At 48.6% G+C, this 18563-nt stretch overlaps 1 protein-coding gene across 5 annotated transcripts in view; it reads right to left on the reverse strand.

Annotated features, from left to right (window-relative positions):
- Positions 1-18563, reverse strand: part of MRAS (muscle RAS oncogene homolog) — a 52117-nt gene that overhangs the window by 23844 nt on the left and 9710 nt on the right. For 2 of the 5 annotated variants that reach the window (XM_060196705.1, XM_060196712.1), the window contains one exon: positions 897-1107. In XM_060196705.1, coding sequence (XP_060052688.1) covers positions 897-1089 — 193 coding nt within the window. In that variant the 5' untranslated portion in view covers positions 1090-1107. Of the gene's footprint in view, positions 1-896; positions 1108-1695; positions 1719-18225; positions 18340-18563 lie in introns of those variants that run through there. The other 3 variants (XM_060196716.1, XM_060196699.1, XM_060196725.1) reach the window with 3 other exon arrangements.

Genomic DNA, 18563 nt, shown 5'->3' on the forward strand with positions numbered 1-18563 from the left:
CTAGTTTCCTTCCACCCTAACATCCCTTGTCTCATCTGCTCTGTTCCTACCTTTTGGTTCCTGTTCATTAACCATTTTGTTCCACTTTATGTCCTGCCACCTTCCAGACACCAAGTTATAGATGCTACCATGATTCCACCCTGACTTCTTTAAGCAGACAACCTCACCAATGTGCCCTGGAACCTCACCTCTCCAGAGCCCTTTCCCACTAGTGAAAGACAGAAACAGGCTGAGGGTATAGATCAACCTGCCAACATCCAATTCCAATGGAGAAGCAATTACAGAAGCCAGAACTCCTACCTTCTGCATCCCCAAAACAACTTTAATCCATACTCCCTGTGGGGAAGAAGTGATAGAAGGAAGAGGACAGGAGGGCGCTGAACTCCAGCTCCATCAGGTCAGAGAGAGAAGATGGGAAGGAAAGAGGTATTTGGATGTAGTAATAGGGTGATGTGTGGCTTGGAGGGGAAGAGAGGACTGGACCTGGAAGAAAAAGGGGGCAAATATGTACAAATGTAGACAGACAGTTGTGGAGATGACAGTTAACCCATGTCTGCAACCTTGGGAGAAATGTGGTGGTTTGCAATGGAAGGACTTGAGATTTAGAACTCTGATGGTGGGAACGGTGTGGAATTATACCCAGCCGACATGTAATTTTCTAAATCAATATTGAATAGCTAATATAATAAATTAAATAAAATAAATAAAAGTGATATCACTGAGTTGTCATGATTGCACCCTTGCTTCTTCACTGACTGGACATCTTGGTTCCCACAGAGCTGTTCAGAATTCACCCTGGAAGCCACCAGGGTGTCCCATAAGGAGACATCCAGCTAAAGACCGCTAGCTTCTGCAGACCCTCCCCAGCCCATGCAGGGTTGCAATGCTGGCCTCACCGTCCAGGATGGCCCACTGATTATCGATCTCTGTGTGCTTCAGGTAGGAGTCTTCAATGGTGGGGTCGTAGTCAGGCACGAAGATCTTCTGGAAGAACTGGATGGTGAGGGCACTCTTGCCCACGCCCCCGTCCCCCACCACCACCAGCTTATATGTGGGGAGGTTGTCACTGGGGACAGCGCTGGTTGCCATGCTTCTGGTGAGTCAGACCTGGGGAAGCAAAGGCATGTGGGGTAAGCAAAAGGCCCTGTTCCTCTCTCACAGAGAAGGAAACATTCATAGATTTTAGGCTCCTTTCTTTGTTTTTGTTGTTTTGTGTTTTGTTTGCTACCATGGTTATCGCTGAGACCCAGTGCCTTCACAACTCCACTCTTCCCAGAAGTCCTTCTTTCATTCTGATAGAGGGTGAGATATAGAGATACATAAGTGAGATATGTATATATATATGTAGGCAGATAGGTAGGTGGATGGATGGATGGATGGATGGATGGATGGATGGATGGATGGATGATAGACCTGCAGCACTGCTTGTCATTATTCCCCCATAGGTGAGGACCAGGGTTTGAACCCAAGTCCTCGTCCATGGTAACAGGTCTGCCCTGCATGGTGCACTACTACCCAGCCCTGGAATCTGAATTTCTAACAAGAGCCCTTAGAAGACTTTCTGGATGAGATCTGAATCTCACATGCAAACCATTACTTAAGCTCTCTAAGCCATTCTTTTTCTTTTACTATTTTAGTTTTTTACTGGATAGAGACTGAGAGGGGAGGAGGGGATAAAGAGGGAGAGAAAGTCACCTGCAGCACTGCTCCACCACTTATGAAACTTCCTTCCCTGGAAGTGGAGACTAGAGCCTGGAATCCAGGTCCTCATGCATGCATGGTAATATGTGCACTCTGCCAGGTGTGCCACCACCCAGTCCCCTCCTTTATCATAAACGCTTTCAATTAGAAATATACATATAAAGAAGAAATACAAAATTAAAAATGGCACCCCTGGTTCCATCATCCATTGTTGAAATAAACAATCACAGTTCAAGTGATTTATTCATTTACTGAATATCCACTATGGTTAGACCTGGTCTTGGGAACACAGCACTACTAGATACCACTACCAGATGTCATGTGGCCCTTAATAAGGACAGGCAAAAGTCATGTCAAAGCTTTTCCAACACTGAACTCCACCCTACACCCACACAGGTAGGGGGCATTAGTTAGAGCAGGGATAGCACTGAAGGTTCACCTTTCACACCAACTCTCATCAGCTGACAAGGATGTGGGGCTGCCTGAAGTTAAATGGAACAGTGGCCTTGAAAGCTCAGCAGGGATGCCCAAAGCCCTCCTAACACTCAGAATTTTGTGACCCAGAATTCTGTGTTCTCCTTCTCCTCCTCTCTTTGTCTTTTGTCATCCAAGTCAACCTGCAATCTCTAGTTAAGCCCTGCTTCAGCTGGGGAGAAGGGTGGGGAAGCACTAGTCTAAGTTTGTTTTGATGGTATCAAATCTAATTAAGACAGAGATTCCTTTTCCCCCATTTTGTTGCCCTCGTTGTTGTCATTATTGTTATTGTTGCCACTGATGTCATTGTTGTTGGATAGGACAGAGAGAAATTGAGAGAAGAAGGGAGACAGAGAGGGGAAAGAAAGACAGACACCTGCAGACCTGCTTCACCACCTATGAAGTGACCCCCCCCACAAGTGGGGAGCCGGGTGCTCGAACCAGAATCCTTGCACCAGTCCTTACACTTTGCACCATTTAACCCACTGTGCTACCACCCGACCCCCAAGACAGAGATTCTTGACAGCGATGAGATACCACTTTATACCTGTGAAAATGTCATCTATTAGAAATGACAGTAACAACAAATAGAATATGCAGGATGTAGGGAAAGAGGAATTCTTCAACACCAATAATTGGAAATGTAGCCCCTGTGGAAAACTATTTGGAGTTTTCATAGAACACTAGAAATGGAACATACCCTACAACCTAGCAATTTCTCTTCTGGGAACTCATCCAAAGTAAACAAACAAATGAAAAAAAGCATCCAAAGTGATCTATGTATATTTATGTTCACAGCTGCATAATTCAGAATAGCCCAAACTTAAAAGCAACCCAGAAGCCCAACAAAAAATGAGTGGCTAAGAAAGCTGTAGTATATATACACAGTGGAATACTACTCAGCTCTAAGAAATGATGAAGTCAGGGCTAGGCAGTGGTGCTCCTGGTTAAGCACACATTACAGTGCACAAGGACCCAGGTTCAAGCCCCTGGTCCCCACCTGCAGGGAGAAAGCTTCACAAGTGGTGGAGCAGGGCTACAGGTGTCTCTTTGTCTCTCTCCCTCTCTTTCTCCCCCTCCCCTCAATTTCTCTCTATCTAATAAATTAATTAGTTAAGAAATGATGAAGTCATCTCCTTTGCCTCATCTTGGGTGGAACCTGAAGTAATCATGTCAAGTGAGATCAGCCAAAAAGGGAAAGACAAATACCAGATGATTTCACTTATAGATGGAACTTAGGAAACAAAGACAGAAAAGGGAAATCACAAAATGAAAGTTGAAGTGGGTGGGGTATATTGCACCAAAGCAAAGACTCTGGGGAAGGAGGGGGAAGGATGGGATGGAGAGGGCCTTGGGGTCCTGGTACATGATGGTGGAAAAGGACCTAAGTTGGGGGAGAGAATGTTCTGCAGACACATACCACAGGGAGATGAGAAATTGTACCCTTGTATCAACAATAACCATACAATAAACCATTAACTTTCAAATAAAGTTTTTAAGAAATAAAAATAAGGGAGTCGGGTGGTAGCGCAGCGGGTTAAGTGCACGTGGCTCCCCACCTGCAGAGGAGTCGCTTCACAGGTGGTGAAGCAGGTCTGCAGGTGTCTGTCTTTCTCTCCCCCTCTCTGTCTTCCCCTCCTCTCTCCATTTCTCTGTCCTATCCAACAATGACGATATCAATAACAACAGCGATAATAGCTACAATAATTTTTTTAAAAAAAGCAACTTGAGTAGGTACTGCTGGTATGCAGTCATTGGAGACCGAGGTGCTGCTGAACATCTGTGCATAAGACACTTCTCGTCCCCACAACAAAGCAGCATCCTCCTGACACATCCACAGCGTGGAGGCTGAGATACTGCTGGCAAAGGTGATGAGGAGGGAGCTGGGGCTGTGGGGCCAAGACCCTGAAGATTAACTGGGTCTCCACAGATTGGGGCTAGCTGTGATGGAGAGGTGGCAGGGAAGTGAAAATGGGAACAGCAGCACAAAGTGATGACAAGGAGAAATGGGTGGAGGTGCATAGGAGAGAAATCAGGACATGGCATGAGTCCACAGCTTCCATGAGGAAGAGGAGGAGGAGGCTGACAGCAATAAATGCTGAACCTTCATGGGGTGGGGTGAGTGGCACCGTAAGGCCAGCTGAAGACCCACCTGCTCACTGTGGCCCTGCCAAGAAAACAATAGCACCTCCTGGCAGGGCATTCCTGAATAGCAGGGACACCTACCCAGCCAGGCAATCAAAAGCTTGATCCTTCCAAGGGAGGATAGAAGAAAAGAAAGAGCAGCCTTGGAGGTGGCACCCTGGATAAAGCATTAGGATCTCGGACAAGAAGTCTTGAGCTCAAGTCCTGGCATCACATGTGCCTGACTGATGTTCTGTTTCTTCATATGTATATTAAATAAATCATAGAGGGAGAGGAAAAGGGAGAGAAAGAGAGAGAGAGAGAAAGAGAGAGAGAACACTTGTGCAAGGTAGGGGAAGGGGTGGGGATACAGTGCAGTGATTGTGCAAAAAGCCTTTTATGTCTGAAACATTGAATTTCCCAGATTCAACCCTCCAGTACCATCATAAGACAGAGCTGAACAGTGCTCTGGGAGGAAAAAAAAATAAAGATAAAGATAAAGGAGAAAGAGAAGGAAGGAAAAGATGTAAGGATGGATGGAATTGAAGGGCTTGTTGTGGGGTGGGGCACAGGTCAGTACATCCCACGGCTACTTAGGCAGGCAGCTGTCCCCTGGTGTCCTTACCTATTGGTTAAAGGGCTGGTCTCTGTAGTTCCTTTCTACTCTAGAAGGATCTGCAGGGCATGAGAGGCAAACCCTGTGTGGTCATGCCAATTTGCATGGGGTTACGGGCGAGAGGCGTTGCTCAAGCCACTGTGCCTGCTGCTGACACAGGCGTTTCCTGGCAATGTGAGGAAGTAAGGGGGGTGCACCTCAGGGTGTGTGGGGTGCAGCTCTGCCCAGGCAGGGCCGCCAACACCCTCGTGGAGATGTGCACAACTGTCAGATGCACACCCCCGCTCCTACAGCAGAAGCACATGTGAGATAAGGCGCACTGAGGTGTAAGGGTGGGGAAAGTGGAAATCACTTACATAGCGTGGGGGGTATACACTGTTGGGTTTATATAATCATGGTGTAAAGGCTGCAAAACAGCAAGTGCTCAGAGGCTGGCAAAACAGCTTACTTGGATAGTGCACTGCTTTGCCATGTACACAGCCCTGGCACAGTTCAGTTCTCTCTGTCTTTTGCTACCCAGGTTGGGCAGAGGGGAGTGTGCAGTGATGCTAGGAATGGTGAAATGGCCTCGCCTTTGAAAGAGATTGTTGCTGGTAAGATAGCTCACTAAGATAATGAGCCTGTTTTGTCATGTGCAGGGCCCAGTTTTGAGTCCGGCTCCCCTACACTGAGGGAAGCTTCAGAGCGCTGTGGTGTCCTTCTCTCTGCCTTTCTATGAGGGGGAGGGGAGAGAGTGGAGCTGGAGCAGTAAAGTTCCAGTGATGACAAAAAGGAGAAGGCTGTCGTCTGTTCATTTTTATGTGGGGCTGGGAATAAAGCCAGTTTCTCATGTATGAGCAATACCACTGAGCGGCATTTGGTCAAATGTCAGTCTTTTTTTTTTTTATGGCGTTAGAACCACACAGATGCATAAGTTCACTACTAAAGGATCTTTTTTTTTTTTTTCATTCAGATAGAGAGACACCACAGTCCTGCAACTTCATACACCCAGTGCTATAGCACCTCCTATGTGGTGCCAGGGCTCGAACTAGAACCTTGTGAGCTCTTTCTCCAACCACTACTATACTTTTGGACAGAAAGAGAAAGTGAGGGGGTGAGAAAAAAGGAAATGAGAGACACAAAAACAAAGTACAGGCCCCACACCACCTCTCCACCATCCACAGTGCTCCCTTAATACCACTGTGGTGTCAGCAGTGGATGCCAGAGCTGCAGACACCTAGCCGTGTGCACTCTACCCAGTGAACTACCCCCAGGCCCTGGAGAGACTGCATTTAAAGTTCCCTTCCATTCTCTGCCAATAACAACATATTCAAAAAAAAAAAAAAGCATTAAGTGGGTAAGAAGACATCAGGAAAGAAAATTCTTTCAGTTTTCTTCTCAAACTAAAACAAGACATGGGACACTCTTGTCAATCCAAGGAAGGGCAGGAACTGACCCTCAGAGTCAGCCCATCTGCAACCCACAACCTGGGACTTGCAGAGAAATGGTCTGTTCTTGCCAAGCAGAGCAGCCGGGAGGAAACCATGTCAAGGGCTGCCTTCCTTTTAGTGCCCTGCACTCCAGGTAGAGCGAGAATCCCTGAGATACCACTGGAAACCAACTCAGTGCTTTCACCCAACTCAGACTCAGTGAAATGGGATTAGAGCATGGTGAGGACACAAATGGGACTGGGTCTCTCACCATGAAAACTCTTCAAGGGCATTGCCCACAGCTGGTGGGGGAAGCTCTGGCTCTTTCACTGGGTAAAGTCTGTCAGCCCAGCCTCGAGAAAGGGTTTTTATTATTATTATTATTAAGTCCAGTTATAGTGGAAGTCAGCATGTGATAAAAAGTTTATTGGGCAGCCCTGGAGGTGGTGCAGTGGATAACGCACTGGGCTCTCCTGCATGAGGTCCCAAGTTCTATCCCCAGCACTGCATGTGCTAAAGTGATGCTCTGGTTCTCACCCCTCCATTCTCTCACTTATAAACTAATATATATATATTGATTGATGTCTAAGAAACTATCTACTTCTATTCACCACAGCCCTCTCCTCTCAGCCTACTCAACCAGAAGGCTGCTTCTTTTCCTTTCAGGTGGACCTGAATTTCTCCCTAAAGTTCCCCACCAACCTTCCCTGCTGATCAGTGGGGAGCACTCAGTCTCTTAAGAGAGGGAGCTGGAGACCCACAGTTCGCAGAACCTCTCTCTACCCAAGAAATCAGAGCATGTGCCCAATACCCAGTGCTCAGTGCGGGGGGGGGGGGGGGGGGGGGGGGGGAGGTGTTCCAAGGTTAGTTCTCCTCTCTCCCTGCCCCCTTTTTTCTCTTTGCTGCCAGAAAAAAGGGGGCAAGCAGCCTGCCCTGTACCCCCATTTGAAGCTGCTGCCAGCTTACCCCTCCCCCCAGGCAGTGAGAATGAATAGGCCTGTGTGGGACCAGCCTACCCTCACACCCCACACCATTTACAAGTTTCCCCAGAACCCGCTCTGAGTCTGCAGGCCTCCATGCTAAGTTCAGAAACCCGACTCCCAGGGAGCATCCGGTGAGGTGGAGCGGGTTCCCGTGGCAACCGCCTGCCCCACCCGGAAACATCACAGGAGCAGCAGCCGCCCTCAAACTCCAGGCCTCTTGAAGCCAGAGAGAAGCCGCCCCTAGGAAGTGTGGGCTGCCTCCGGCTCCCCTCTTTTTCCCCTGCAGTCAGCAACCTCAAGGTGGTGGTGGTGGTGGCAGGGGGTGGGGGTGGGGGACCAAGGGCACCAGCACAACCTCTCAAGGGTTGCCAAGCTATTATAGTTTTGCCATGCAGGAGGCTCAGCTCAACTGGGCTCCAAACTGCACTGGGTGAAACTTTGTGCTGTCTCTCTATCCTTCTGGCTGTCTCTCTAGCTGACAAAGGCCGCCTGGGGTAGTGAAGCCCCCAGTTACCTTCCAAGACCAACCAACCAACAAAACAAAACACCATAATAACTTTTCATCCAAGGATTCTCCAAACGTTCTGGAGGTGAGGGGGTAGGTGCAGGTACAGAAACCTGCAAAGAGCCTTGTGCAAACCTTCCCTGGGTTCTCAGGAGGGTAGCCTGGTGGGTGGGTGGCAGGGGGGGGTGTTATCTAAAACAGCAGCCTCCAGCTCTGCAGCCAAGGAGTCAAGACACACTTGTGTGACCTGGGGTAAGCTGCCCCCAGGGGCCTCAGGTTCCCTATCTGTACAGCAGAACAATAACAGGGTGCCCAAGATTGTGAAAGGCCTCGGTAAGACCTGGAGAACACCCACCCCAAAGACATGCATGGAAGTTGGGCCCCTGGTCTCCCCCCAACCTGGAAGACCTGGGGTCTGAGCCATGAGCATGCATTTTCCACAGCCCTCAGTGCACCTGCACCACCAGGTGTGCCAGAAGTCCCCGTACAGTGACAGAGCTGTCTGGGCAGCAGTGGGCCTAGTACCCCCTGCCCCTGGCAGTGCTCAGCAGGTCTCACCCCTCATTCAGCCTGCTCCTCTATCCCCAGTTTGAAATTTCTAGTTTGTACAGAGTTTGTTTCCCTCAAAGAACAGCCCCAAACACTGCCCATCTCTCTCTAAGTGGCCACATGTGAAGGCACTGGCTCTGGGGGGCTGGGCAGTGGTGCATCTGATAAAGCACACATATTACCATGAAGAAGAACTGGGATTGGGGGGGTGAGACTTCACAAGTAATGTAGCAGTGCTACAGGTGTCTTCCCTCCTTTTCTTTCCCTCTCCCCTTGCACCCTTCACCCTCTATCACAGAAAGGGGGAGGAGCAGACTAGGAGCAGTGGAGTTGTGCAGGCACCAATCCGTTATAGATAAGCAGGTTATAGATAACCCTATAGGAAAAAAAAAGTAAAGAAGAAAGAAAGAAAGAAAGAGGAAAGAAAGGAAGCGAGAAGGCGAGAGAGAGAGAGAGAAAGAAAGAAAGAAAGAAAGAGAAAGAAAGGAGGTAGTGTTGAGGTGTTCACAGGCTCACTGGCTCACCAGGCACCCCAGCCTACACTACTACTTCCCAAACTCTGTCCCACTGGTCCCATGAGAATGGAGAGGGCCTGGGGAAGGTTAGTAGCACTACCCAGTGCCACTGTTTAGGGGATATCTGCTGTCAATTGTCACACACCAAAGGCCATGTTTGGAAATATCATGTCTCACACAGAGTCTCTCTCTCTCTCTCTCTCTGACTCCCTCTCTCTCTCTCTCTCTCTCTCTCTCTCACACACACACACACACACACACACACACACACACACACACACTGCCCTGAACTCATCTTGGGGTTGGCACAGCATCCTGGTAGGGCTGTGCCAGGGCTGTCACAGGGTTCCTCCTTCCAACTGAATACAGGAGATCAGGGTCATGGGGTCTCAGAGCTTCAGGGGCCAGGGCCATCTCAGACCCTCTCACAAAATGCTGAGAACTTTACAGAAGACTCAGCTGTCACTGCTTGTTTGCATTACCCTGTGTCTGTGCTATTCTGAGAAACCCCCTGAGCTGTCACTAGTGGTGGTGGAGTTCAGGAAGAGGGGACAGACTCTCCAGCACTGCAAAGCTAATCCTGTCTCCCTGAAGTGTGGGTGTGTCCAGCTGGGGTGCTGTGGGCCCACTGTGGGCCCACTGGGGAGAGCAGCTGCCCAAGTAGAGAAAACAGCTGCCCAAGTAGAGAAACCAAGTAGAGAGTTCCAGCTGCTGCCCCATGCCTTCTGCACAATCCCCAGGAACATGCCGCTCCCTGGTGGAAGCTGCTGGCTAGCTTGCCATCCAGTGTGCAGCCCCCCACCCAGGGCAAAGCCCCCCCCCCCAGGAGTATGCACAGAAGCTGAGTTTCTAAAATGCTAGAGCCTAGCCTGGGTGGGAGAGACTGAGGGTGTAGGCACCATGCCCAAGGGGCTACACAGGCTCCAGAAGAGGGAGGTAGTGACTCTCCTATGGGAGCGGTCATAAAATGATTGTCACAACAGAAAAGAAAAGCAGGTGACAGCTTGCCCTCCCCACTACCTACCCCTACTCCTCTAACACTTAGTTCCCTGTAGCTCCAGGCCCCAGCTCATTCACCTCTTCTACCTTCAGGACTGGGTTGCCACAGCCCCCCAGAACCTCTTGCTAGCAGAGTATACCATTCACAGAGCTCTAAATTTCATGGGTGGAGCCCCAGACCTCAAAACAGACCCCCCACAAACAGACCCACACCATGCATGTGGCCCAGAAGGACAGAGCTGGGGACAGACAGCAAAGGCAAGTTCAGACCACTGTGCCAGCACCCCCATCCTGTGCTCTGGCTGCTGCAGCCAGGCTTATCCATGGCTGAAGTCCAGCTTCCATGTCCTGGCTGACCCACCAATCCCACTGTTTGAGCCTCCAGTAGCAGAAAAAGGACAAAAGTTAGTCCCAGCTCAGCGCTGGCAGTGGCTGTGAGAGGCAGGGGGAGGGGGAGGGAGAGAGGAAGTGCAGGCAAAAGGGACTAGTGGGCAGGAGCAGACAGGGGACCTGCCACTCCCTCCATCCTTTTACCTGCTGCAAGACAGACAGACAGACAGTTCCAACAAGGCTGTAAGGCTGTCTCCAATTTTATCTTATTTTTTCAGACAAGAGAGGCAGAGAGAGAGAGAGACCGACCAAAGCTCCCCTAAATGTGGCAAGGACTGGGCTCTAATCTTGGCAACGCAGGGCACTATCCAGGTGAGCTATATCACCAGGCCAGTCATTTCAAATTTTCAAGAGGAGCAAACTGACTGTTAGGCTGGCCAGCAGAGAAAGCTCTCTGCACAACATAGGCCAAACGAGGTACCCCCCCTGGGGTGGCCCTCACCCTTGGGGCACTTGCTCATGGGCACATGGTATGTGGCCACCCCAGTTCTGCAGCACCTTAGCATGACAGGGCCTTGGCAGAAAGAAGGTGTAAGGTTCAAGCCAGTGTGTATGAATCTGAGCAGGAGCAGGAGCAGCAGCAGTGCGTCCGTCCAGTCTGCCTGTCTCTAGTGGGAGGGCACATCCACCCCCCAAGGGGGCAGAACCCAGGAGCTGGGGGGCAGCGAGGGCACTCAGCAACCATCACCACCCTAATGCTTTTTCTCACTGTTCCCACTCAAAAGGTTCCACTTCAAGCCTGAGAAACAACAGATGCATTTTGTGTGTCACCCAAAACCAGCCAGAAACTAGATGGAGGCTCTTCCCTGAGGTGGGAAGAATAACAGTGCTGTAGAAAAGGGAGTGGGAGCCAGAGGAAGCTTCCTGGTGATGGCAGGCATGGTAATATGCAGCACAGACAGGGGGGTGGGAAGAAGGAGGAAGACCAGCACCTGAAGGGGAGCTGCTCGAAGCCTGGGGTGACTTCTCAGGGATACCTCCAGCTCCCAATTTCCAGCCCACTCACCCAGAAAGGTAGAGGGGGCACTTTCCACACCTCATTCCTCCCAATCTGTAGAGCAGCTGCATTTTCCCTGCCTTTCTTCCTGCCACACTAGCCAACTATGAACTCGACAGGGCAGAGGGCAGGCTCCATCCAGACAAGCTGGCTAGGCAGGAATGGGACAGAACTGGGGTATTCCCACCACTCTTTCTTTCACTCACATACAATATTTCCTTAAATTTCTTTTCTTATGAGAGAGAGAGAGACTTACTGTAGCCTATGCAATGCTAGGAATCAAACCTAGGATCTCATAGTCAAGAGTCCAAGGTTTTATGGACTATGTTTCCCAGGCACAGAGTATTTTATTTTAAAAGAAAAATTAAAAGGCATGGGGGGGGGGAAGGGTTAGAATGATATAGAAGTGACTAAATTGCCCACTGGTAGATAATGGGTAAGAACTGGGTGCCAGGGCCAGGCCGTGGCACACCTGGTTAAGCGCACACATTACAGTGCACAAGGATGCAGGTTTAAGTCCCTGATCCCCACCTGCAGGGGGAAAGCTTCACAAGTGGTGGAGCAGGGCTGCAGGTGTCTCTCAGTCTCTCTCCCTCACTATTTCCCCCTCCACTTTCTCTCTGTCCCTATCCAATAAATAAATAAATAAATTAATTAATTAAAAAATAATTGGGTACCATGTGCATAGTAGATCAGTACCAGTCACAGTGAATGACGAGGCGCCACTCACAGCAAAGTGAACAGAACTCAAGGGGATGACACATGAACAGGTCAAGAGAAGCGGGGGAGACAGACCCTCGTGTGCAGTATAAGGGAAGGAAATTGAAGGAAGGACAAAACACAACCAAAATAGAGCAGCAGACGCTGACAAAGAACTTGGGGGGACAGGAGGGAGCAGAAGGGAAGAAGTAGGTGGACAAGAAAGGGTAGAGAGGGTTGGAGGGAGGGCAGTGGGCCTCACTTTCTAGGTTTTGAAATATTATAAATACTGGGGTTGAAAATACTGGGATCAAAAAGTCATGATGCAATTTTGTGTAGAAAAACATTGAAAAATGTGTTGTGACTTTTGTGACAGCCCAACAGCTCACATGGATAATATACTGCTCTGCTATGTGTGACCCAGGTTCAAGGCCAGCCTCTACCTCATTGTAGGAAGCTTCAGTGCCATGGTCTCTTTCACTCTGTCTTCTATCTTTAAAAAAAAAAAAGTAAATAAACAAGTCACTGGGTCTGGATGGTGACACACGGGGTTGAATGTACATTTTACAATGTTCAAGGACACGGATTTGAGCTCCCAGTCCTCACCTGCAGAGAGAAAGCTTTGTGAGTGGTGAAGCAGTGCTGCAGGTGTATCTCTATCTCTATCTCTATCACCCCATCCCTCTCAATTTCTGGCTGTCTCTATCCAATAAATAAATAAAGATAATTAATTTTTTATTCTATAACTTCTTTTTGTAATTTTTATTTATAAAAAGGAAACATTGGCAAAATCATAGGATAAGAGGGGTACAGCTTCGCATAATTCCTACTACCAGCTCTCCATATCCCATCCCCTCCCCTGATAGCTTTCCTATTCTTTATCCCTCTGGGGGTATGGACCCAAGGTCATTGTGGGATGCAGAAGGTGGAAGGTCTAGCTTCTGTAATTGCTTCCCCGCTGAACATGGGCATTGACAGGTTGATCCATACTCCCAGCCTGTCTCTCTCTTTCCCAAGTGGGGAAGAGCTCTGGGGAAGCGGAGCTCCAGGACACATTGGTGGGGTATTCTGTCCAGGGAAGTTAATTTTTTAAAAAGCCCCAACTGCTCCCTAGGCTGCACCTCCATTCCTTCTACTTGTGTTAACCCCAGCACCCACAACTCAGGGCTGCTTTGGGCATGGAACACATTAATCCACATCTACACTCGGAGGGAGCAACTCCTGAACATGAAGTGCCTGCTGTTGTCATGGTTACCATCACCAGTGTTTGCTGGTGCTCCCTCAGCCAGACTGTGAAGGCTAGGAGCCTGGGGCTGCTTGGAGCTTTGGGGTCCATAGTGCCCCAAAGGGATAGTGCTAGGGGTGTGGGGGACAAAGGGGAGACAGGTGTTCCTCTCCAAGGACACCCCAGGCACTGGGTGGCATGTGAGCATGCATGTTCCTGCAGCTGCTGCCCCCACCTGGATACCTCAAGGGAGCAGGTGACATTTCTAAGGGCCAGAGGGGCCACCACAGCCCTTAGTCCATGCTGGCTTGACTTGGGGGTACAAAAAGAGGTTGAAAGCTATAGAGTTGTAGACAAAGGTGTGTGGGGAGCAGGGTGAGTATGAAGCCAGAGACTTCCGCTCTTAGGAGCATGGACATGAGTGACAGGCCCCCTTCTAAACCCCACTCCTGCCACCTGCTAGCTGTATGACCCTGAAAAGAGAGAGAAGGGGGAAAAAGGAAAGACACTTGGAATTAATAATAGGTGTACTGGTGAAAAAATGGGGGAAAATATGTATTCATAGATATATAGACTCAGCCTATATTGGTGACTTTGGGAGAACTACTGCAGTTTCCAATGAAGGGGATGGGACACAGAACTCTAGTGGTAGGAACTGTATGGAACTGTTATCTTATGATTTTATAAACCAATTATTAAATCACTTGATAAAAAAGAATAAATATGATTCAAATGCTGCAGTACCTAAAGCTGCTTATAGCAACCCTTATCAAAAAGTCAAGGACATTCTTCAAGAAAATGAAGCAATTCAATTGTTTATGTAAGGAAAAAAATGATGCACCTCTCTGTGCAAGACTCTTGCTGGCAGATGGCAGCAGCAGGCAACTGCTAAGTGCTGACCATGTGCTAAGTACCTCCCCATCCCTCCATGGCAGACTGGGTATGAAGACTGGCACTTTCCTCCAACCCTGTGTCTGACCCCACAGCACTCTGCCTGCCTGTGGTGTTCAACTGTTCACTTTTATGCAGCATACAGCATCTTCCCACTAGAAAGAGGACTCAGGACAGCAGCCCTGCCAGTCCCACTCACTCTCCCCTGCACCTCCCATGCCCAACGTCTTCCTGCCACAAGGAAGGTGCTCAAATCAGCAAACACCAGAGGGTCCAGAGATAGCTCACCCTGTGCCAGGACCTGGGTTAGAGCCTCCCAAGCACCACATGGGGAGAAGCTTCATAAGTGGCTGAGCAGTATTGTGGGGTCTCTCCTGTCTCTCTCCCTCTATTCAACAGAAATATTGATAAGAATCCACCAGTAACAGTGGATTCTTGCAGTCCTGGAGCCTCAGAGATCATCAGCAACAAATAAACAAACATCAGCTCTAATTCTTAGGGGAAACTCTGTAAAATGTCCTAGCAGGGAGCTGGGCAGTGGCACACCCCAATAGAGTACACACATTACCTTATGCAAGTACCTACCTGTTCAAGCCCCTGTCCCCCGTCCCTCCCTGCAGGAAGGGAGCTTCCTGAGTGGCAGATAGTACTGTAGATGTCTTTCTTGCCCTCCCTATCTCTCCCTTCCCTCTCAATTTCTCTCTGTCTCAGTCAAAAATAATTTTTTAAAAATACATAATTTTTAAAATATTTATTACCTTATGTTGTCCTTGTTTTATTGTTGTAGTTACTATTGTCGTTGTTATTGATGATGTCATTGTTGGATAGGACAGAAAGAAATGCAGAGATGAGGGGAAGACAGAGTGGGGGAGAGAAAGATAGACACCTGCAGAACTCTGCAGGTAGGGATCCAGGGGCTCAAACCAGGATCCTTACGCTGGTCCTTGCGCTTTGCACCACCTGCGCTTAACCCGCTATATAACTATAACCCGCTATATAACTATATAATTTTTAAACTCACTCTAGGGAAAAACTTGTCCTAGCAGAAAGGACAGGAAGAAGTCATACTTGAGTTGGCTCTGGTGACAGGGCAAGAAGTATTTGGTTCAACAAGTACTAGTAACTATAAACAACCAGAGCTGCCATTCATCTTTCTGGGGATGAAAGTGAGACAGCTTTGGCTCCCCACACACCCCCCACCCCTGCAGCCCTTTCCAGATATCATCACCACTGTGCTATCCCAAGTGGTGGAAATTGGAGCCTTTGAAGTACAGGGCAAAGTGTCCAGGAAAACCAGTCCCAAGAACAAGGCAGTAACTGATCCAGGGAGCCACATCCCACACTCACGTCCAGCTCCTGCCCTGTGGCGAGCATTTGGCAAGGACCCAGGTGAAGGCCCACTATGTGCAGCAATTCTGGCTTAGTAGGACTTACTGGGTGAGGAAGCCAAGTAGATGGTGCACATGGAACACCGAGTGGCGGTTGACCCTGGAGGCCACACAGCCAGTGGGCATGGCCACCTCTCCCCCCCCAAAAAAAAAAAAACCTCAGAAATACTTCAGATGGGGATTTTCATCAACGCATGGGTGATTTATTAAGAAAAAAAGAAAGAAATTGACTTTGCACAAACTTCAGGAAAAAAAAAAAAAGAAAGAAAGGAAGGAGGGAGGGTGGGAGGTTGGGAGGGAGGGAGGAAAGAAGGAAGAAAGAAAGAGAAAGAAAGAAAAGGAGAGGAGAGGAGAGGAGAGGAGAGGAGAGGAGAGGAGAGGAGAGGAGAGGAGAGGAGAGGAGAGGAGAGGAGAGGAGAGGAAAGGAAAGGAAAGGAAAGGAAAGGAAAGGAAAGGAAAGGAAAGGAAAGGAAAGGAAAGGAAAGGAAAGGAAAGGAAAGGAAAGGAAAGGAAAAGAAAAAGAGTCAGTGATAGACTCAAGAAACTTCCATATGGCAAAAATCCTTTGAGGGTCAGCAAAATAACTCATCTGGATAGTACGATGCTTTGCCAAGTGACCCAAGTTCAAGCCTAGCTCCCACCACATTGAAGGAAGTTTTAGGGCTGTGACACACCTGTCTCTTTCTCTATCTTAAAACAAAAAAGAGGAGGAGGAAGAGACGAGGATAAGAAGAAAGAGGAAAAAGAAGTGAAGAAACAAAAAGAAAGAAAGAGAGGGAGAAAGGGAAGGAGGGAGGGAAGGAACCTTCAAGGCAACAGTTGGAACAGGGGGTCTGCCTGGCAGAGACCAAGGCTGGGGATGCCTCCTCAGACCCCTCTTTACACAGACAGGCTGCAGCCTGTGCCCACCACTTCCATTCCTGCAAACAAACCCTCCACAAGAAAACTATAAAGCTTAAAAAAGAGGTGTGCTCAAGGACTTCTCAGAATGGTTATTTTGTTGAAGTGTCAAATGACCCACTCTGTTCCCCTGCCACCCCTCCAGTTATCCCCAGCTTGAGTCCCAGAAGTCAAAGACTCCATGTCTGTCTTCTGATCACCTCTCTAAAGTCCAAAATATGCAGGAAATACCCACCCAGCCCCAGGTCCTGGGCAGGTGGGCCAGGGTGTTGTCCACAGGCAGGGACTGGGACTGGGACTGGGAGCAGGGCAGAACCAGCTGGGACTGGGAGCTGGGACTGGGAGCAGGGCAGAACCAGCCCCCCGCCCCCGGCCGGCCCAGCACCCCGGTGGGAGCACCAGTAAGACACTGGGCTTGATTTCGTCAGCAGGGAAGGAAAAGGAGGGAGGGAGAGCCTGGGGGGGGACTGGTCTCCCCAGCTCTGCCCTCCAGGAGTCTGCACCTGCGGAATGTGGGTGTAGGGGGTGGCTCAGAAGATATAGCTGACATGCACGAGTCATTTGGTCATCGGTGGCCCCAGGCTTTGGGACTGTGCTCCACCTTCCCCATCATCTCCTGTGACCATAAAGCTGGCATTGAAAGCACATAGAGGAGGATTATTTGGGGAGTCAGAGCTGACAGAGGGGTAAGTGGGCCTTGCCAAGAAAGATGGGTTTGCCCATGCCTCTTCCCTGGGACCCCCATTTCCAGAGAATGAAAGCAAGCAGGGGTGAAGTGCTGAGCTGCCCAAAGGGGGGGGGGGTGTTCACAGAGACATGTGGGGATTATAAAGCAGGGACAGGTGACTTTTTCTCTGTCAAAGGGCCAGGTAGATATTTATAGCATTTTTAACGAGCTGCACAAAATTGTCAACTTAAAAATGAACTCTTCAACAAGGGCAATAAAAGAGAATAAATAAATATATTTTTTAATTTTTTTAAATGAACTCTTAATGTGGTTATGAAAAAAAGCTGCTAGAGTTATGGAATTTCAAGTCCTGCCTGTGGGTGCCTTGGCAGAGCCCAACCAAAGGACATTCCCCACCCCATTCTAAAGGAAAAATGAAAGGGAATTTTTTGTTTGTTTGTTTCTAGTCATCTCCAGGGCTTCTACACTTGAGGCTGATTTTTCAGACAGAGACATAGAGGCAGAGAGTGAGAATGAAAGAGACCCCAGCACAAAAGTTTCCTTCAGTGTGGTGGGGGGTCGGACTAAGACCTGGGTCATGCACAAGGCCAAGCAGCAAACTACACAGTGAGCTATTCTGCTCACCCCCCACCCCCAAAATAAAAGAGTGAAACTCGATTAAAATTGATTATGCTTTTGAAATAAATAATTTTGGGAGTGGCAAGACCCGGTCCCCAGACTCACCCAAACAAAAAAATGATCAGCTCCTCTAGGATGGTGATCTTCCCACAAGTTTGCCTTCAATAATCTCTCCGCAGCTCCAGGTGCTCACAGATAACATTTTGTGGGTACTGAGTATATATATTAGGGGCATTCTAACACATAATGTGAATTATGTCTTACTTTAAAAAGCAACACCTTTCTTTGAAAAACAGGTTTGTAACTTGGTGAGGCTATAGTGCTTATCAGGAATGGGGCACAGAACTTTGGTGGTGGGTGTGGTGTGGGACTACACCCCTGTAATCTTATAATCCTATAAGCCTTTCTCAGTTCACTCATTTAAACAAAAAAATTATTGTATTTATTTTCATGGGTTTTTGATTTATTTTATTTGTTCATCCTTTTTTGGATAGAGACAGAAATCAAGAGGGAAGGATGAGATGGAGAAGAAGGGAGGAGGGAGTGGGGGATACCTGCTTTACCACTTGTGAAGCTTCCTCCCTGCAGGTGGAGACTGGGGGCTTGAACCCAGGTCCTTGTACATGGTAATAAGGGTCCTCGGCTGGGTGTGTCACTGCTCAGCCTCCCTAAAATTCATTTTAAACAAAAAAATAAATAAATAAGGAAAATACATAGAAACAGTCCTGCATCATCAAACGGGACCTGGATTTCATATGTTTAACTGCCTTCATAGGCAGTCTCTGCTTTTGCTTCCTTTCTTAAATAGTTCTACTTGTCAACATGAGAGAGAGGGAGGAGAGAAGAGAGAGAAAGAACCAGAGCATCAGACTAGCACCTGGGATACTGGGAA

This window comes from Erinaceus europaeus, chromosome 1, assembly GCF_950295315.1.
Source record: "Erinaceus europaeus chromosome 1, mEriEur2.1, whole genome shotgun sequence".
Lineage (NCBI taxonomy): Eukaryota > Metazoa > Chordata > Mammalia > Eulipotyphla > Erinaceidae > Erinaceus > Erinaceus europaeus.